Source organism: Pteronotus mesoamericanus, unplaced genomic scaffold (assembly GCF_021234165.1).
Source record: "Pteronotus mesoamericanus isolate MK-2021 breed Mesoamerican mustached bat unplaced genomic scaffold, CSHL_Meso_final contig_221, whole genome shotgun sequence".
NCBI lineage: Eukaryota > Metazoa > Chordata > Mammalia > Chiroptera > Mormoopidae > Pteronotus > Pteronotus mesoamericanus.
The window spans coordinates 20361495-20382802 of NW_026555092.1; the positions used below are offsets into that span (position 1 = coordinate 20361495).

Below are 21308 nucleotides of genomic sequence, written 5' to 3' on the forward strand. Positions count from 1 at the left end.
TTACAACTCCATTTCTCTATGCACACCCACATATACCCTGTTTCCATCTCTAGTAGATCTACAGTAAAAACAACCCTCAGAATTCCCCCATGAACTTTTTATTATTCTGCTGTTTGGAGCCACTCTAGGGCTGGGGAGGTAGAAGGTATATGGGCTTGTGAGCCATTAGGGCCAAGATTCAGGTTTTGGCTTTACCATATACAAATGAATTTGCCTTGGACATAATACTTAACCCCTCTGTGCTTCACTCTCATCATCTATAAAATGAGGGTAATAACATCTACATCACAGAGTTGCTGTGAGAATTAAATGAACTAATATATACTCAGTTCATGGCACAATGCCAAGGCATATAGTAGGTGCTCAATAAATAGCAACCATTATTCAAGCTTGGGATATGGCTTGCCAGATCAGTTGTGGCCTTTGAAAGTACTCTGTAAACCACAACTGAGCAGCATTAGGGAATAACCTGTTAGCAAAGTACAGAAACGAAGAGACAGAACATGTAGGTTTTCAGATAAATGATGAAGGTTCTAAGTGCTTGGTTGGCCCTGATTCCTTCCAGCAACATTCCAAATTCCTCTGAGCCTCTTTTCCTCCTTAGCAAGAATGTCTAACTCCCAGACCGCCTGCATCTTCTTAGCATTCCTTACCAAATACCCAGATAAGCCCTGGAATCCTTTCCTCATTCTTGTACCTCTTCTTCGCAAAGGGCTGGGGAAGGGTAAACAGCCAGGCCAAACCTACACAGACTGGCCTGCCATTAGGTCTTATACAGATTGGGCACCCAACTCTCTCTCAATTCTTCATAAATTTCCTGCTGTGTAGGGCACAAAATTTTTGCCTCAGCTCAAGAACTAGCTTTTCTATAGAAGTTTTAGAGGATAAAAAAAAAAAAAAAAATCCAAGTATATAAAATAAGGGATCCATTATAACACTTTCAAGACAGAAAACAACAGTGCTTGGCAGATAAGACTAAGGATTGTGGTATTTCTGTCCTTGGTCCAAAAAGCCAGATTTGAACCTGTCACTTCTTTGCCTCAACACTTCCAATGGGTGTCCATTGCTTTTGGAACCCCAAGCTCCTGTGCTGTGACTCAGGGCCTCCACAAACTTGTCCAAGACAATCCATCCTGCATTATGTCTTACTATTCTTCTACAGAAGTCTTCACCTACAGTCCAGGCAAAATAGACTGTTGCTATCAAATTACCCTCAACAATTTACACCTTTTCACACTTATGTATAATTCAATCACCTATAACATTTTACTGCACATCTTCCCCTATACCATGAGCTAGGGACAGGGCAGAGACTATGTCTGATTCATTTCTGGGTTCCCTACACCACGCACAGGGCCTGACACATGGCAAACACTCAATAAATGTGAATAAATGAATAGAAACACCTTAAGTTATTTTTCCCTTAAACTGTTTTAGTTGGACTCATTAGCAGACTAAGCACAGTCTGGATTTTTGACAAGAAGTACAATAGTAAAAACCAAAGAGAAAGAAAAGAAGCATGACCAATGAGATCCAAGCAATGGGAAATCGGTTTTAAGAGTAAGGTAAAAGAAACCAAAGCTGTTTAGTCTGGAGAAGAGAAGATGAGGCCTAATTTGATTCTGGCTTTAAGTACACAAAAGGTTCTCATGAGGAAATCTTGACCTCATCCTTCCTCTATAATCAGAAGGAACTTTTCCATATTCATGAAAAATGAAACAAAAAGAAATGGTTTAAGTTAATGCAGAGGAATTTAAGGAGGAGAGGAAGAAAAACCAAATTAGATACTACTTTTCCAGAGATACTGTTATTGTACTTTTTGGCAAGTAAACTCAGGGTCTTTCTTAGTACTTTCGTTGAAGACTGTGCAAAAGGCAATAAATATGCTGCTGTGTTCCTGTTTACTATGGAGATAGGTAGGTAAAACATACGTCAGGTAAGGTTTTCTAATGAGCCAAAGACATTTTACTGATCCTTTTTCTGCAGGCACTTTCTTTCATGTCATGCTTTGCAATCCTGTGATGAAACAATCTAGTATTTCAAAGTTTCCTGATGGGGCAATTGAAAGAAAGAGAAGGCAACAGTGTCAGAGTAAGACAGTAGGGAAAATTCCCTAATAAATATACTTTCTATAAAAATGATATCTAACTGGACATTAAAAATAATTGTTAATATTATTACTGTTAAAGCTAACATTCATTGAACACCTACTATGGGCTAGGCACTGTGCTAAGTCCTTAACATAAATCATCTCAATACTCCTAACAACCCAATGGCATAGGCAATATTTGTATCCTCATTCTACAGATGAAGAAACTGAGACCCAGGAAGGTTAAATAACTTGCCAAGTCACGTAGCTAGCAAGCGATAGACCCAGGACTAAAACCCAGGCAGTCTGACTCTAGAGTCTATACATGTAACTACAGTCTCTCTGTAAGGATGAAAGACTAGAACTTAACCCCTAGTCTATCTAAATCCAGTTACGTATTCTTAGCTACATCTTTATACTGCCCCAAGCCAGGAAGAGCAATGTTACATATGACATTAGCAAGAAAAGAGATCTCAGAAGTGAACCAAAATACCGCCCCCCCGCCCCCACCATGCTGCTGAGAAAGAAGCTGAGGTTGACTCACAGAAGACAAGAAGCAGAACTAGCACCTGAATGCCAGCCTCTTGACTTCAGGTATAGTTTTCTTTCCTCCTTATAAATTCTCGTTGTATTTGAGGGTGAGAAAATTAAGGAAAGATATGTGCCAAATGGATCCCTCCTTAGGTAGGCACTTTTGTAATGGACTGCTAATCTCACATTAGTACCTATGCCTGAACTACAAGGGTGCCAGAATCCTCTATAAACTGATTCCAAGATCCTACTAGCTAAGCATGGCAATACACTGATTTACGGTACTACAGGAGCTGCTATAATGCTCACATATTAAGCCAATCAAGCAGCTCCAGAGCAGGCATTTTCCATAGCAGATCGGTGGTTGACAGTTTAAGCCTGAACTGAACTACTCCAACAGCTTCCTCAACGATGTCCCCATTTGGGGGCAGTAGGGAAACCAAATTAGGTACCACTTTTGCTCCAGTCTAGCCTCCATTCTGCAGCCACAGTAAACAGAGCCCAGTCGTGGCCTACAGAGCCTTGCAGCACAATAGAAGAAAGAACATGGGTCTTTGAATCTAATACAGATTTGGACCAAGCTCTACCACTTACTTGCTACCTGACCTTGGGCAAATCACTTTAATCTTTCTGAGGTACGGTTTCTTCATCTTTAAGTCAGGGATAAATATCCCCATATTACAGGATTGTGAGGATTGACTAAATTATAGTGTGTAAAGCATCTAGCATATTACAAACCACAAAGTACAGCAGATACCTGTTAGTGTTCTTCTCCCCACTCCCTTCTCTACATTTTGGGTACAAACCACAATTTCAGCTTATTTCCACTCCTCACCAACACTCTCTCTCTTTCTCTCTCTCTCTCTCTCTCTCACACACACACACACACACACACACACACACACACACACACACAAGCGTGCGTTCATTTCCACCTCTAGACCACTGCTCACGCTGCTCCTCCTCAAGGGAACTAACTTCCTCCAAGGTCCCGCATAAATTTTCCACCTTTAGGAATCCTTCTCTAGACCCCCTTTGGTCATATTGGGATTGATTTCTCCTCCCAAACTCCTATTTTGTTTACATCCTTTACTACATTTACCATAGTCAGTCTGATTTCAGTTATTTATGTACTTACCTATCTTCCTGACTACACTGGAGGGAGAAGGCTCTAAGAAGACAATTAATTGTAGGAGGACAAGAAAGTGAGATATTCCTGTGTGTTTCTCAAAACACAGAGTCTTGTATACAGAAAGAGCTCAACCAGTATTTGTTTATTGAATTGAATCTTGCTATCCTTGACTGGGAATCTTTACAGAAAGATCCTGGACTGAGTTTACTCTAAAACTCTACATTTACTGCCTGACTTGATAAACATGCAATTTTTAAAGTATATTAATGTTCCTAAACTAAGTTCCACTAATACCCATGTCAGCTTGCTTCATTCCTTTAACTTTCTTCCAACACACTATGGACTCCTTTGAAGAATCCCTCCAGAATGTAGACAGACATTGCCAGAAGGACGTCACTCATTCACAGAAGTAGGGTGATATGGGAACAAGCTCTTTGGAGGACTCTTCCCCTCAACTGATTAGGATGTGACTGCCATTAAAACCGTATTAAAAGCTAGAGTTGTGGAATCCTAAAGTAGATCCGAATGACTTCTACTTGTTTCAGCTTCCAAAGCAATAAAACAGAATTTTGAGATGTTACATATAAAGCACTTAAAACAGTATCTGCCACATAGTAAGTGCTCAGTAAATGTAGGTATATTAACAATGTAGTAGACTGGAAAAAAGAAAAAGCCAGGAGTTTTCACGTCTGGTACTATTTCTGCCATTGACTGATTCCTTGTGCAATCTTGATCAAGTCCTTTCCCCTCTGGACCTTCCCCTATCTGTAAAAGTCAAGTCGAACCAGGTCGTTCCCATCCATGCTGCTTCTACCTTCAACAATGCATTTTTTTCTATGAACAACAAAAAGCCTTCTGTTTCATATGCCGAAGCTATTGGCAAGGAAAAATGTGAATGTGGTTGCTGGTTCCCAGGTGGAAAGGGCCAAGGCCAAGGAAAGAATAAACAAACCTCTTTTGCACTTTCCCCTTTGTGAAATATATCATACTCAATGCAGGTACCTGAACAGAGCAGCACCTCCCTTCCAATAAAACTCACAGCAAAGGTAAGGTGAGAGCCTGCAAACATGAGCAGCAATGAAGAATCCTTTCTTGTGCAGAATACCTGCATTTTCTTGCCTTTGATGCCTGTAATGAGGGCATAATCAGTCTACACTAGGGCTCTCCTTAGGCACAAAGAGAAGGAAAAACACAAAGACCCATTCTAAACCTGAAAGCACATAAAACAGAAAACAAAGCCAGTAAATGAAATTTTCACTGATTCATTCAGTCACAAACACTGCAGAGGCCTACTATGTGTCTGGCAGAGGAGGGATGAAACAGGCACGGACCCTTGCCACCAATGTACTCAGAGTACACATGAGGTGATATACCCCAAGGCAGACAGTGAACAGAGCTATATTCGAGCTGTGGCCTCTGCTACAGAGGATGGAAAGGGAGCAACTAATCCAGCAGGCGGATCAGAGAAGCTTCATTTACAGGTCACATGAGACTTGGGCCTTGAAAGATGAGGAGGAGGGAACTCCCGGAAGAGGGAATACAAGCAAAGGAACATGCAGGGAGTGTCTGAGTAAAAATAAAAAAATAGTTTGTTTAGACTGGGTTACAGGGTACAGGTTTGGGAGGACAGAAAGACAGGAGAGGGAAGGTGCCTGTGAGACTGAGGAGTCCAAACTCTGTGTAGTAGGCAATGAAGCCAACCAAGGTTTCTCAACAGAGATACAAAATGATGAGAACATTGTCTCAGGAAGGTCATATGGGTACCCATAAAGAGGATGCAAAAGGAATCAAGTTATTTGATTATAATGGGACCACATCACAGGAAACCACATGCACTTCGGAAGCACGTGCAAGAATCCAACGGCTCCTGTTCACAGAGCTTCTCTTTGCCATCGTCCAGCTTCGTGAAATCTGACTTTAAGAGCGGCTCACTTGCCAGGCCCTCTACATCAAAATCTTCTAGAGCACTAGAGTAACAGGCCATCCCAAACAGTCCAAAACCCAATTATTCTTCTGGATCACAGTAAAGGAAGCGCTGATGTGGACTAAGTTGGAAAAACGGGGCACCAAAGTCTCCAGCTCCATGTGAAAACCCAACTCTGGCTCTCCCCTCTACATCCCTTGCAGCCCAACTCTCTTTAGAGGGGCTGAAGCTAAGGGTAGTGGGCAGAAAACACCTGGCCAATGGCTGAGGAGCCAGTGAGACCATCTATATCAATTGCTCAGCATGGCCCTTCGCACCCGGGCAATGGTTATTAAGCACTAGTTCCCTTCCCATTCTGTAAGGTCAGTTCCACCTATAAATCCCACGGAGGCTTCAGGACCTAGGTCACCTCAGCTCTTCCCCCAGGGCCTCTCCGAAGTAGCCTAGCCCAAAAAGACCTAGTTCATTGCCATACCACGGGACACATGCAATTCTATTCAACTTTCACAATGACCCTCCTTGGCCCTTTCTGTACAGGAGAAACTAAAGCTCTGAGAGAGGCAATGACTTGCTGGAGGACACTTGCTAGGAAGTGGCAGAGGTGACATCTGAACCCAAGACTGCCTGGCCCTGACCCGATCACTTGGAACACTTCATTCGTGTCAGGGTGCTGGCCCTGCTGCTAACCATTCTGACAGGCAGCCTGGAAACGCTCTCCCTAAGGAGAGACTGCACCTGACATTATTCTATCTCCTCACCGCACAGCCGCCTCCGTCTGTCAGGAACTTTCAAATGAAAACAGTTAACTTTAAAGTAATGTAGTACAAAGACATTAGTTATTCCTCACGTGAAAAACTATTCATGATATTGGACTGCCTGAGTCTTGAACCCAGCCATACCGCCTGGCAGGGATTCAGCCTCAAACTAGTCCTAGACCGAGCTCCGGGCTCGGGCATCTGTCATAACCCAAGCCTCGACCCTAGGCACAGGCCAAGCCCCGACCGGGGACACACGCTGTGCTCGGAGTTCGTCACAGAAGGACCCCTGAGACGACCCGAAAGAAGCGTCCCCTTGGCTGATCGCCGCAGCAGAATCGGGTCGTGACCTCGGACAGTTCTGAAGGCCCTGATTTCTCCGTCCCGGAGCACAGACTCACTCACAGACCACCCCGTCCCCCCAAATTCCATTTCACTTGCAGGGATACCTCGCTGTCTCGTCTTTCCCTCAGCGGACTCGCGCCGGGAGCGGTCGCGCGCTGCCGACGAGCAGCCAGCTCCGCGGGGAACGCGGAAGAGGCGGTACTAGACCCGAGGGGCGGTGGACCCTAGAGAAGCGCGAGGGGGCGGATCTTCACCTGATCTCTGAGGGCTACGCCGAGGGAGAGGGCAGGGCGAGCTCAGCCAACTGCGCAGGCTTGATAGAAAGGGGCGGGGAGATTGCTGGGAAAGGGGTGGGGCTTAGCTCCTTTGACACTTTTCTGAGTGAAGGTCGGGAAGCTAGGGAAGCGCCAGGAGGGAGGAGGCCAGGAAGCAACAGGTGTAATTAACATTTGCCAAGAGCTTCTGCACGCCAGAAAGGCATTTTTAAAATTCTTTTAGCATATGGGGATATATGCTGCCAGTCTTTTCTAAAATGAGAGCTAATTCTGTAAAATTTCTTAAAAGGTTTGGGTGCCTATAATTTCACCATGGGCATTTCTCTTTAGGTAAAGCATTCCCCCAGTAGTTCAAAATGAAAAGACTTCAAAGCTCATTTCTTGGAGAAAAACAACTCCAAACAAATTAGTATTTCAACCAGCCCCCGGTCCTCTCCCAGCATGCAAGTGTGATGAGGTCATGAGAGTGCTGACTTGGGTTTAGTTCAGGTTCTGACTCTATGTTTCTTCCGTTGTGAAATGGAAGTAAATATCCCTTCCCTGCCTGTCTTAGGATTGTTGTGAGAGTCTGGTGAGCAATGCTAAAGAGCCTCTTGGATTTCCTTCCTATCATCCATCTGGAAAACTTTTGTTCCCTTTCCCCTTCTGGACTCAGTCTTCACATCTGTATGATAGGAGGAGATCTGGAATACTTGAGAACATTCAGGGCTTTGCTAGATTTCCCAGTCTAGGTGAGGCCAGAGAGGGTGTTCTTCTCCCAAGCGTTTGTATTCAGTCACTTCCAGAATCCTGCAGTTCAACCTGAAGGACCCCTGACCTCTCCCACCATCACCTTCTGGACCAATTCAAGCCTCATGCCCTCAGAGGCCACACTGGCCCGTTCCCCTCTCTGTTCCCTGAATGTCTCAATATAACAGCTGCTACTGAGCCACCCATGCCTATGTTCCAATCCAGGTTCTCAAAATTGCTGTGTCTCCCATATGGAAATCAAATTTGGTTAACACTAGAGAGGAGGGTTCTGGGGAACTCAAAGGAGGAAGGGCTCGAGGATGGCTCCTCAAAATCAAGGGGGAACTCCAGCCATGCTTGTGGCTCCCTTCATGGCACACTGCATACAACTCCTGGGGAAGTGGATGAAAGCAGGAAACCCCAAAGAAGAGCCTGCAGTGTTTATGGAGGGGTAGCCTTTACTCAATAGGTGGATGCTCTGCGCCAAGGTGGGGAGAATGGCTTGCTTTCTTATTCTCTGCTACGAATAGTTTTATGGATCCAGGAACACAAAGCCTTCCACAGCCTGGCTGCCCAATCAAACTCTCCCTCTACCCCCTATAAACTGCCTCTCCCAGGACCCTCTCCTGCTCAGTTTTGCCCAGTGGAGGGGGTGGGCTCTTTTCTCTCTTCTGTCTCCTCCTTCCTCTCTGCCTCTGTCTAGTCTTCTCTAAATATCCCTCTCTGAATTTCTCAAAGCACTTTTTTTGTGATGGCTTATAAGAACTGTGCAGGCCTTGGCCACACAGTTCTAAGATTAATCGACCTTTGTTGCCATGGTGTGTTTCAAGACACCTATGATCCCAGAGCCTGAGCTTTCTAAGAGTCTGGGGCTGTCCAGTAATTGAGGAGGTAGCAAGAAACCTGTCATAGGAGGTGTGCAAGCAGAGCCATCTTTTAGAATGCTGGACTGGGCCCTCCTCTGGAGAGCCAGAAGGGGCAATAGAGTGAGGGCCTTACCAACCCTAGAGCAGTGAAAGGAGGGATACTGGACACCAGGGAGGGAGCTAGGCAGCTAGCCAAAGACAAACTTGATTCAAGAAGCTATTACAGTACTTGCTATTACTGTTATTACTGTGAACGATTCAGACTGTGAATAATGGAGTTAGAATTAATCATTTTCTCGCTCCTACTCCTGGCCATGAAATAGATGGGAGAAACAGATATGGAGGGGCCTGCCATAGTCAGGGTCTGGGCTGGGCCTAGAACCCAGGCCTCTGACTCTCAGAAGACCTGCTGTACAAAGCCAGACCCTCTCCTTCTCAGGTAGAGGGAAGAACTGTAACTGGGCCTTTGCTGACTCTTAAGAACCAAGTTGTTTTTTCAACTCATTTGGGCAGTTGAGGGTAAGGAGCAGTGGAATGAAAGCAAGACCTGAGCTAAAAGACTCAAGTGTCTTTTAGGAATAAGCTCAAGAGTCAGCCCCGTGTCCTGCTATCCCAAACAACCTTTTCTTGGGAAGAGCTTCCCCTGCTGTGACTAGGGTTAGGATTGTGTTTCTGCTCTGTTCCTTCAACCATTAGCTCCAAAAACCCACCCAGATTATGGGAGGTGAGAACAGCCAGTGCCAGTCAATCTGAGCTGAAATAAGGAAAGACTCTTTCAAGAGACCGAGCTCCCTGAAGGCAAGGGCCAGTCCTCCCCTCTCCTAGGGGCCTAGCCTTGCCAGGAATTCTTGGTCCAGAATTTTCAGAGTCCTGGGAAAACCTTGATGTCTCCACCCTGGAGAGCTGGGCCACACATGACCATATCATCCAGCACTCTCTATGGCGGGGACAAAAAGCCCTCCCTGCCCCATTCTGGCCCAGTTCCTTCCACAGCCTGCCCAGGAGCCATGTGGCACACAGACCACAGCTCCTCACCAGTGCTGCTTTAGTTTGCCTCTTTTATTTTACCAAAAATAACAACAATAAAGTCTTCCCTCTGTTTCACAAAAATAGATTTCCCCCCTCCCTCCCCACCCCTCCACCCACTTCTGCAATCAGCACTGGCCGCAGCCTAGAATCCATTTTCCAATCCATAGTCCTCCCTGGGGGGGATCTTTGACACCCTTACTCCAGAGCCTTTGGCAAAACTGCTGGGCCAGTGTGTTTCTCTTGGGAACTTCTCTGGAGGCAGCAGTCCCAGGTCCAGCTGGCAGGCTCCAGGAAGCCCACCTGCTTCCCCAGAGATCGGGCAGCTGCTGGGCCATGGAGGGCATGGAGGCCTTTGGCGGCTAGGCTCAGCAGATAACCCTAGCAAACCCAAGGGAAAGTGGGGCATGTTGGCATCGGGCCAGAAGTCCTTGCTTAAAGCAGAAACAGTGTGTCCTGGAGAGGGGCTGTCAAACCCTCTTTCCACGTGCTTCTCATCTCCCTTTGTAGCAATCCACAGGCCAGGGGCGGGAGTCAGGAACCTGCTTTCTACTCCAGCTCCACAAAGCCTTGTGGTGAGGCCTAGGGTAGTTTCTCCCTCCTTTCCTCCTGGCTTCAGTTTCCTTTTATGTATGTGGAGGATTCTGTAAGACTAGATGATCCTCAGGTATTTCCTGGCTCTCCATCCTGGCCTCCCAGTAGAGTCTCTGGGAGGAAGGGGCCTTGCCCCTGCCCCAATTTCCCCACCTGTGGGTGTGAGCACAGGGCTGGGCATATGGGTGCCGAGTTATGGAGTAATGAATGAACATCCCAGTTTCTCTGTGAACAGCTATGCTCTGAGAGACAACCAGCTTCAATGTCTCAGGATGGTTGGGAAGAAGGCAAGTACTTGCAGGATAGGGGAGCCTGGAAGAGTCCATTCACTATTCACACGGTCCCTAATGTGCCAGGTTGGGAGACAAGGCTCCAGAGTTTCCCAATTCAATGTCCACTAGATCCTGCAGTTGGATGATTATATTGTGCTGGGCTTCGGATACTGGGCGCCAAGTCTATAAATTCTAGGAACTAGGTTGGAGCATGTGATTCCCAATTTTTAGGGCCAGAGGACCTTTGTGGACGTGAGGGTTCACCCCAAACCTCCAGGAGACTGTCTAGAATCACACCTTTCTGGAGGCAGAGGAATGAGTGAAATGACAGCTGATGAACATCTCTGGCTGAGCAATCAGACCTGTGTCTGTAGTGAGCCAGGGATTTTAGTACCCAGGGCAAGGCTCCCCCTTCCTACCTCCCCACAACTCCCCAGAATTCTGATGGAAGATGGTAGCTTAGAAGGGCCCAATGTGGAGCTGAATCTATCTACAACCACAATTTGCACACTTACACACAGTGTCAGACACAGTGATTGGGGACAGTGCACTGTCGTTATTCCTACAGTGGTCATGGTCTGATGGTCCCAATCCCTCCTCCCTCCCTCCCTTGTTCCTTTGTTCCATCCATCCATCCATCCATCCATCCACTTGCCTGACATTTATGAGGTCCCCCTATGTGCCAGGGAGGGTCTAAGGTGGCTAACTCTCACAGTCAAAATCACACACATACTCACACACACACAGTCATCTGTGCTCATTCACACACACGCAACTCTCTCTCTTGTATCTTTCTTGCCATCACCTCAGCCACAACTACGTTGCCCAGATAAACTTGGGAACCACCAAGGAAGGGTCAAGTATCACAGTGGAAATCTTCTAGCCTACCCAACTCCTAGACTTCATGTCGGAGGTTTAGCTCCTCCTTTCCTTCTGTTTGCCCACCTTTAAATTCTCCCCTTTTCCACTCACAAGCAGTCAGGGGACATGTGGGTGGACTCTGGAGAACCAGAAGTCCGGGGGCTTTGGGTGTGTGTAGGGATCCCATGGCTTTCAGGTTCTTCTGCCACCAGGCTCCTGAGGGTCCCCTCCCCTAGCCACTCCATGTTCAGATGATCATCTGATGAGCAACAATGTCCAGGCCTATGCTCAGTGACAGATCCGCTCTGTCATCTCCTTCTGTAGAGACACAAAGTTGGGTGGGGGGCGGGGCGGGGGAAGTGTCAGTAGAGCTCAACCTGCCAGGCATCCCCTTCCCAAACCATAGGGCTCTTCTGACCCTACCTGCTCCCTTCCTGCCCCCTACCCCAACTCCAGGCTGCAGATCTGGGTTTGTAAACTGACACTTGAATGAATTCTCTATTAAAGTACAAAGTTGTTTTTCAATGAATTGCCTTTCCCTAATTTATCCACTTAGATATTGGATTTCTTAAAGCAGGTAGCCTTTGGATCTGAAAACTCAGAGACCAGCCCTGATGGGGGAAGGTAGATTGTAGGGAATTGGCCTCACCAGTGGCTCCAGCTCCCGCTGGTCCACCAGGCTGAACTCGCGGATGAAGTAGTAGAAGTGCTTGTAGCAGGTGTTGACATGTGCCTCAGCCCCCATATTGAGGATGCTGTCGAAGTGGTGGATGTAGACGTGAACAAAGACGCGGAAGAGGCGGGTCAGGATCTTGGTGCAGACCTGCTGGAAGTTCTTGGGAAAGGGAACTCCTAGGGGGCCAGTGATGGGCAGAAGTGGGGGGGAGGGATCAGGATCCTGGTATGAAACCCTACCCAGCCCTGCCCTCCCACATACAGGCAGCTTTTGCCCAGGATGGCCTCTTCCCCAGCACACTTCCCTGTGGGAGACAGAGAGAGATCGTGATTTGCTTCCCCCCAATACTTCCCTTTTTAATGAAGCACAAATCTGATTTTGCCTTTTTTCTGCTGAAATACAAATCATCTTCCCCATTTTCCCATGACTCTAAGCAGAACTCTGCCACCTGGTTTGGGGGGGCGGTGGTCACTGACCAATCCTTCTTAAAGAATCATGAAAGAAAGAAATGCCCAAATTCTTTCCAGAAATATATGCTTGTAGGTGCCCTCACAAGACAGTCTTGGATATAATTCCAAGAGGAGTTCATTAACATCTGGGATCCGTTTTTAAAAACATGGGCCTCCATGATTCAGTCCTAACTTCTCAGCATGGTGTTTGCTCAAGGGCTTTCAGGATCCTGGTCTCCCTCTCCATCTTCACCCCAACTCCTTCCTCTGGGCAACCCTCCCAACGCAGTCCCCAGACCCCTAATCCTGAGAAATATTAAGTCTTTAAGAACTAGTTCAGAGATCTCTTATTCCTTCAAATATTCAATAACACTTATACTTCCATCTGTGAGCCAGGCCCTGTGCTGGGCCCTCTGCACTTTTGTGTGGTACAATAGCCATTCTAGACATGATAAAACAGAGGTGCATAAAGGTGGAGCCACTTGCGCCAAACCACTTTACTATTAATTAGTACACACTGGAGGCAGGATTCAAACCCTCTCTGCACTACTCTGCAGCACCCCTCTGAGATGAATGCCACACACCCTGCTTGAGAAAAGCTACAGGGCCTGTAAAAAGACAGTTTCACACAGCTGCCCACATGCTCAGGGTGGAGATCTTCGTGGCCATGTCCTCTTCTCTGCCATCCCAGGGTTAAGGTACAGACATCTGGGGTTCTCACAGGCTTGGGGGCTAAGGCTGGAAGGGAATAAGAGCCCAGACACAGGCCCACAATGGCCCACCCCACTCCGTGGATCTCTTTCCCTCCCTCACTGCTCTCAGGAAGGGTTGAGCCCTGCCTCCCCATGAGCCCTTCCAGGCCCAGCCCAGGTCCCTCAGACTTGCCCTGCTCATCTAGACTTGGGGCTCAGGCCCCAAGAGACCAGAGCTCCAATTCTGAATCCCCCCTGCTTCAGCATACTGTCCTGTTCTTGGCCTTACTTCTTCCCGTGTGAAAAGAAGACACACATTGTTGGGCATGGGAGTGCAGGAGATGACAGTCCACTGGCTGGGGAGGGGCCTCAGGCATTGAATTGTGACTCAGTGCTCAGCTTCCCTCAGCATTCAGACTTCTGCCCTCTGGGCTTGACCACTCTGACCCACCCACTTCTGATGCCCAATGCGTTAACAGAGATGAACGTGAGGCCAGGTGGGGGAGCAGTGTCATGCCAACACCCCTTCTGGATGCCCCTGGGTGGGGAAGTAGGGCCGGGAGACATCACTCATCTCCTCTACCCACCCTCACCCACCCAGGCTGCCCAGCTGAGATAAGAAAAAGCTCCATGGCTTGGGCCTGACAAGGGAAAATTCTGCCCTCAGAGGCCCCTGAGGTGGAGATACCATCAGGCACGCCCAATCCCCATCCTCTTCCCTTTCCGGGGACAGGAACTCCCAGGAGGCTGCAAGTCAGATCAGCCCCAGCAGGATAACCTGCTGGGAACACCTTGAGGCACCTCTTCTGGAAGGTTCTGAGAATCACAGTGGTCTTCCCTGGAGGGGCACTCAAGCGAGAAGACTCCCAAACTTAAGTCAGGGAGTCTAAGCTCACGATGTCTGATCTTGAGCAGACATGGAGCCTCTGAGCCTGTTTCCTCCTCCATAAAATGGGGATGAAAATTACACTATTCCCCCCACCTCAACTGCTGTATCAAACTAAATGGTTTATCTGTGAAATGGGCTCCAGTGACTCCCTCCCTGATCAGTCCTGACCTGCCTGCCAAGTGGCACTCACCAACACGAGTGGGAAAGACATCCTCATCGTTGATGAGGCCCTCGATCCAGTCCATGAGCAAGGCCATGTAACGTGGTGCCGAGAGCTTGGCCGGCCGCCGGTACTGGCGCTCGTCCTGCCAGCGGTACTCGTAACGGGGCCCACCGGCCATCACTGGGCAGCTGGTCTCGCTGCAGCGCTCAGCCATGGTGCCGTAGATGAGGTTGATACGGTTGAAGAAGTCCACCACGTGCACGGCAATCCAGTCGTCGATATTCTCGCCCGGCGGCAGCCTCACCACACTGCGCAGGTCCAGGCCGGACTTGAGCGATGCCTGTGCCTTTTTATACAGCTCAAAGCGCTGCGTGCCCGGCTCAAAGCGCTTCCGCGGCCGGAACGTCTTGTCCTTGGCGAACACCTGCTTCAGGCACAGCGCCATGGCCAGGCTGGGCAAAGGCACAGGTGTCCAAGGGAAGGACCTGAGGATGTCCTGCAGGGCCAAGGGGATGGGAGAGCACGGAGGTCAGGTTCTTACCAAATGTGCTTTGACTTCCCAACACATCACTTCCCTCTCACCTCAGCTTTCGGCCCACCTCTGCAGCTTCTGACTGGATTCTAACTCCTTTCATCCCCTACGTCCAGCACCCCTGCCCTATTTCCAGGCTGCCCTATCTCCCCCTGCCGAGAACCACAGCCCTGCCACCTTACTGTTTCCTCTCCACATTCACTGCATCTCAGATAGGACTAAGCCTCGGCTCCAAAGAGGTGCTCCTCAGATTTGCAGAAGAGGTGGCAGAGGCTTCCTCCAGGCTCACTAGGAGGCAGGGGACTGGACAAGATGACTTCCGGAGGCCCCACTGGCCAGCTGGTGCAGCGTGGGAGAGCCTGGCTGCATTGTGCTGGGGCTGGGGGCGGGCCTGCCTTATACTTCCTCTGGGATATCTCGTCCATCCGGCCACCGGGAATTCCCAGGGAGCAGGAGGGACTTTTCTACCAAAAATGTCCTTTCCTTTTATTACCCTGAAAGAGGAAAGAGCCCTCATATGGCCATCTGGGTGGCCTGTGAATGTGGCTGCAGGCACTGGAGGAGAAAGGGAGGTGGCAGGTCTAGAAGGACACCACTTCCTCCAACAGTGGCTGGAGGTCCTTCCCACATGGAGACACCCTAACAAGCTGTGGGCCCCTCCCTCTGCACCTGACACCCAGTAGACATTCCTAGAGCACCTACTATGTGCCTGGAACCAGGAGGCAGGGATGCAGTCAGGTCCACGCAGCTGGGGCCATCTAGAATTCTGATGAATTTGCTTTGCCTTTTAGAACTGTAGGATCCAAGACTCAGAACAGACTTTGGGGACAGATATCAAAGCCCCAAGCTTGGAGGCAGAATCCCTGGGCGCTAGGCCCAGCACCACAATGGATGTAGCAGGCATGGACTTGGCCCCTGCAACTTCCTGGGTCACTCTGACACAGGCTAGGTTTCTAGGGCTCTCAGGATAGAGTCTTATCTCCCGTGAGAATGTGTGAGGTCTTGGGAAATGCAGACCCAGGTACCGACCAAGGCTGGAATTTAGCCATAGACTGAGCGCTGACCCTGACCACAGACTGAGCAGAGTATATGACAAGCACTAAGCTCTGGTTTGAGGCTGAACTGTGACCTGGCCTTGACTCTGGTTAATGAGAGTGCTGATGCTAACCCTATGCTGAGGCTTGAATATAGTCACAAACAAAGCCTGGCCTTGACCTCAGAGCTGAGGTTGGAGCATTTTCCTTTCTCATGTCTCTAGTAATACTGGGACAGGGCTGGGGAAGGAGGATGGTCTCAAGGTGACAACTGGTTGTAACCAAAGGCACAGTACATATGGGTTGGGGGAGATGTCACATTAGGCAATAAGTCAAAGTAGTGGAAACGTTCAGAACAGGGGTTCTTCGTTGTACCCACAACAGGCAGGCCAGGAGGGGGACAGTCAAGTAAAAAGAGATGAACTTGGAGAGTAGGGGTGGGTCTCCCAGCAGGACCTTGTCTTCTTGAAAAAAATGCTCAAAGATGTGGCAGGTCATCTCATCCATCCCCTGCCCCTCACCTTACGCAAAGAAGTCCCCAGTTTAGGACCTGAGCTTCCTGACCCAATAAGAAGTGACTTCAGTACTTCACTTGCCACCTGCATTAGAAACTCTACTTGGGGCAGGTGCCTCCAAAATCTCTCCCATTGCAATTAGGTGAGGTTCCTAGGCTCTTCACCTTCGTCCAGCCCTCTTTACTGACAGTTACCAATGGACTCTCACCCTGGTATTCAACACCTTACCCTACCTTTCCTGCCCCACTTCCATGTACCAACCACCCTGGGCTTCTTGATGATCCCTGAACATACCACCCCCCACCCCACTCCTGCCTCTGAGTTTTCTTATACTGGACACTTTGCCTAACTACACATGGTCAGGCTGAATGCTACCTCCTCTCACACCCTCTCTACTTCACCCAGATCTCTCTCTCCTTGAGTGAAGGCTGCTGTTTGGCCATTGCTGTCTCCACACCCTTCCTGTTCCCCCTCCCTCCAGCCTAAGTCAGGGCTGGGCACAGAGTTAATGCTTAGGCTTTAAGGAAAGCTTACAGTCGAAAATCTTAGGATTCAAATAGCCCCAAGAAATCAGCTGGACCAATCAACTTCTTGTACACATAGCAAGTTATAGGCAGAACTGGGAACTAGAATAAGGTGGGGCTCAGACAAAGACAAGAATAAAAGACAATTTTCTTGCACTAGCTGCACTAGCAGGTCACTGATCTGGCGGAGATAAGGGGAAAGGAGAGGAGTGGAGGGAGGGGGGAAGCATCTTCCCACCAATTAGACCAACCTAATTCCTGTTCCAACAGGCTGAGCCTCCCCCACTGCTCCCACAGCTACTTGGGTGTCCTGACCAGTGAGCTAGAGTCTCACCTTCTTGCTGTAGAATTTCAAGGCCTGGGTCTTTTCTCAGGAAAGTTTAAGCTTGCGGGTGGTGGATGGATAGGTACCCTTCTATTCATGCCATTTGTTTCTCTTCACTTCCCACTCCCATGCCCTTCCTGAGTTTCTGCCCCTCGCAGAACCTTTGCTCCCTCCCTGAACCAAGGCCATTGCCCCTCTTAGCCCCTGTTTCCTAACTCTGGGTGTCCTTTTACTCCTAAAATGGTCAGTGATGGCTCACACCCTGAGGGGACAGCTGGGCTTCCCAAATTAAGTCCATAGAATGGCCCTTCTTGTTTCTGACACTTAGCCCCCTGCCAGGGCCACACCTGCAATTCCCCAGGCTGGCTCCAGTCTGAACTTAGAATCCAGCCTAGAGTTGTGTGAGGTGTGTGTGCGGGGCGGGGTTGAGGGGGGTGGCCTTGAAGGGCAGAGATCCCTGAGTAAAGCAGAGGTGGGGATTCCGTGCTCTGCACTGAGTCTACGCCGTGTCCACAGCGCTCGGACCCAATCCCACCCTTTGGCCGTTGTCTTCTACAACCCCTCTCCAGCCCAGCTGCCAGGACAAACCGGTCTTAGGACCCAGAGGTGAAAACCTGACATTTCCGCTCCCGAAGACACGCCCCCCTCAAACACCGGCACCCCCCAACCTCGACTTTCCTTACTCTGGGCCTCGGACCCCGGACCTGCTTTCGGGCAGAGGTCGCCTCAGGGCGCCACGCCGGGACAGCCGAAGAAATGAAAGTGGAAGCAAGACTGGGTCGTGTTCGCGCGGGTGGGGGTGGGGGTGGGGGGCGCTCCGGGCGCGGCGCTCACTTACGGGGTCCGCCTCGGTGGGTTAGTGCGAGTCGTCCCTCGCCAACGTGCTGGGTCGCCTTCTTTTGCTGGTCCTCCCGCTCTGCCGGTTCTCTCGCCAGTCCGCCGGCCTGCCCAGCCGGGCCGCGGTCGCCCTATCGCCCCCAAGGCGACGCCAGCTCCGCCCCGGCCCTCCTGGCCCCGCCACGCTGCGGCCAAGGGGCGGGGGAAGGGGCGGGGAGTGGGGGACCCCCCACCCCCTTGCACAGACACACTCAGTGTCGCCTTTCCGGAAGGTCCAGAGCTTGCTCCTGACTTCCCGTTGGGCAAAAGGCTTGCTGGCCCTTTCAGTGTCTGCTTGGACTTTTACCAAAGAGGCAACCTCAGCTTTCTCAGCTGTAAAATGGGGACAAGTTCAGCTTCTGTCTGGAGCAGAAACAAAAGTGCTACTAGATAGATAATAGTGGTTTTCGTGCTCTCCCAGAATCATGTGTGTTTTCACTTGTGCCTGAGCTCAGTAAGGGACCAGTTCTGCCCCATACACTTCCATAACCTCAGTTCTTGGCATAGTGCCTGGCACAAAGCAGATACTTAATACCCACTTGCTGAATAATGAATGAATGCCATGGGACTCATGAGTGAGTCCCTCACCCTAGCCCTGAAAGGACTGGCCCTGAAGAATGCTCAGATCACAGACTTTCACCTCCCCCAGAAGGGCTGGGGTCCTTCTCAGATTGGTCAGATTCTCCTCACTCCTTGCCTGAAGTCACCCCATTTCCTACTGCCAGACATTTGTTCCAGCTGTTCCCATTTGGAATGTCTTCTTTCCCTCCCTTCCAACTGAATCCAAACCCTTCAAGATCTGATCTGCTCTCCTCACTTTTCTACCTGGGTTTCTCCCCTGGGGGCAGACGTATCCCATACCAGCACCCGATCACACTGTGGGTCCCAGGCCCAGGGACCAGGTGGCTGTCATGGGATGAGAGGGAGGGTTGGAGGCCTCGAGTGGGAGGGCCAAGGCTGACAGATGGGCTGCAGAAGTCACCCTGGTGGGGTGCAGGAGATGAGGAGGCAGGAGTAGTGGAGAGCTGGCAGCTGGAGGAAGGCATTTACTGCGGCACAGATGCTTACTGGGCTCCCTCCCTTTGTGCCTGGATCTTCTGCTTGCTCTGTGGCACAAGAACATGCTGCATCCTGAAGAATCTCAGCTCATAAAACTAAAGATTTTTCCTTTTGTTGAGCACCTATTTTTACCCGGGTCTCAAGTTCATTTGCTGCATCTCCAGCTGGATTTCCTGCTGTGTGGATCCTTAACTCTACCTCAAACCCCTATAAACATGTGCATGCCTTAGTATATGCAGAAGACGTTCAAATCTAGTCCTTTTGTTTGATACTCTAATTAGTCCCCTTTATTAAGCATAACTCTGTACACTGAGAGCAGGGCATCAGGGGATGAAGCTGCCCCAGTCCCTGACCTCAGCTGACAATGGGTCAGCAGGAGAGACAGCACGCTGAGATAACACAAGGTCAGAGCTCAGTCATCCAGAAGTGAGAACATGACAGGGAGCACTTTGTGAGAGTGGGTTAAGTGCAGGAAACACGTAGAACACCCAAACTGGGCACTTTGAGCAGAATTTAAAGACGGCACTCCTTAGAGGTGTAGCCAGGGCACAGGGAAACCACACGGTGTATCACCATAGGGCTAGCAAGAGCAGCCCTTCAGTGCTCACTCTAGGCTGAAGCTGTCACCCCTCGCTGAAGGGGTGCTGGGAGGGAGTGTCAAAGTGGGAGCTGTGAGGAGGAGGCTTCTGACTGGAGCTGTGGCCTAAGCTTGAGGGGCATATCCAGCCCATAGCAATCATACTGCCAAGGGCTGGGTGTCTAAAGGGGCCTTCCCCACCTCCTTTCCTCCGATTTCTGGCCGGCTTTCCCCATTGGCCAACTCCTACTCTTGAAGCCAAGGACAGGGAACCTGTTGATTCAGCCCACAGAAGTCAGCCTCTTGGGGCTGGGGCCTAGAGCTGGGTAGAGGAGGGTAGAGAGTGTATCTGGGGGACAATGCAAGGTACTTGGGATGGGAGCTTAGGGACTTTTACTTACAGAGGAAAAAGAAACTACTTTGTGTTTTTCTTATCATTCAGTGCTAAATGTTTCATAATTTCATTGTCATTTCCTCTTTAACCCATGGATGATTTAGAAGTGTGTTTTTTAGTTTCTTAGCCTATGGGAGGTTTATGTTTTTGAAGCTGACTTCTAATTATATTGCATTGTGGTTGGAGATCATGGTCTGTAAGATTCTTTGGAATGTGATGTGACTCCTTCTGTGGCTTTGTACATGGTTATTTGCTGTACCTCCAGTTGGGTTTATAGGATGGGCAGGAATTTGCCTGGTGAAGAGTGAAAAGTACAGAATCTTACATCGTGGGAAATATAGCTGATCCATTTAGAAAGAACTTCAGAAGTTGCCAGCTCACCCATAGAGCTGTGGTGTTTGCCCTTAATTAGCTGACAGGTTGAAGGGTCAGGAGAAGCCAGAGAGAGCCCAGATCTCTTAAATACCTGTACCTCCTTCCTGTGGCTTTCTGTCTGGGCTAGGGACACTGCTGTCTTACAAGAGGCTGTGCTGGGGCTGAGAAGATCCCGACCTTTGAGGACAAGGTCCTGGCTTTACCATGTATTAGTTGTGTGACCTCGGGTTCCTCCTGTCCTCCCTGATAGCACGCTGTAGCCATGTAACACTGCAGCCTATACAGGATGGGCACTGCTCCTTGCCACTGTGTCCTGAGTATGCTAAGTGGTTCAAATGAGGCCCTGTGTCTGAAGCTTGGTGGGAGCCATGGAGAACCTAGTTCTTGCACAGTCCAGGAACATGACTGCTCGACAGGAGTGCCAAGTGGCAAGGGGCGGTGTCCAGACCTGGGCTCCTGCCCTGCTGTGTGTTTCTAGGAAAGCCTCTGCCCCTCTTTGGGCCTCAACTTTCCTCATCTGCACCACAAAAGCATGTTGCGGCCATACTGTACTGAATGCTTTATCAGGACCAGCTTCCTGCGCTTGCTTCTGTGGGCCTGTACTCAATGACTCCACTGATACAGTGTAGTCTCTCCCTGGGGACTTCCCAGCCCCTTGTAGGCCAGAAAAATTTCCCCATCCCCACACTCCTCTCAGAATGAGCTACAGCACCCCCTCCACCCCCTGCCTCTCAGATCACCCCACCAGGCTTCTGGAAACTCCTGTAGCCTGATGGGGCCCACCTTCTCCTTAATCTCCCAAGAAAAAGTTTCTATTTCAGCTTCTGCC

At 49.4% G+C, this 21308-nt stretch overlaps 2 protein-coding genes across 2 annotated transcripts in view; both read right to left on the bottom strand.

Annotated features, from left to right (window-relative positions):
* MKNK1 (MAPK interacting serine/threonine kinase 1) overlaps window positions 1-7063 on the bottom strand; it is a 44733-nt gene extending 37670 nt beyond the window's left edge. Inside the window, exon 1 of the mRNA XM_054572174.1 lies at window positions 6881-7063. The gene's annotated coding sequence lies outside the window, so the exon portion shown is untranslated. The remainder of the gene's footprint in view (window positions 1-6880) is intronic.
* A 4567-nt stretch (window positions 7064-11630) lies between these two features.
* On the bottom strand, window positions 11631-18188 carry MOB3C (MOB kinase activator 3C). Its single transcript, XM_054572176.1, has 4 exons — window positions 18037-18188; window positions 14296-14764; window positions 12049-12251; window positions 11631-11717 (listed from the first exon to the last, which is right to left on the bottom strand). Exons 2-4 carry the CDS (start codon window positions 14711-14713, stop codon window positions 11688-11690), a joined length of 651 nt encoding a protein of 216 aa, XP_054428151.1. The 5' UTR covers window positions 14714-14764; window positions 18037-18188; the 3' UTR covers window positions 11631-11687.
* Between the last annotated feature and the right edge of the window lie 3120 nt (window positions 18189-21308).

Bases quoted from the DNA above. Each gene is read 5' to 3' on its own strand.
- MOB3C (XM_054572176.1), bottom strand. From the start codon at position 14,713: ATGGCGCTGTGCCTGAAGCAGGTGTTCGCCAAGGACAAGACGTTCCGG. The intron at 12,252-14,295 runs GTGAGTGCCACT...CTGGCCCCCTAG, and splicing joins TGTCTTTCCCACTCGTGTTG to GAGTTCCCTTTCCCAAGAAC. The intron at 11,718-12,048 runs GTGAGGCCAATT...GTGTCTCTACAG, and splicing joins AGCGGGAGCTGGAGCCACTG to AAGGAGATGACAGAGCGGAT.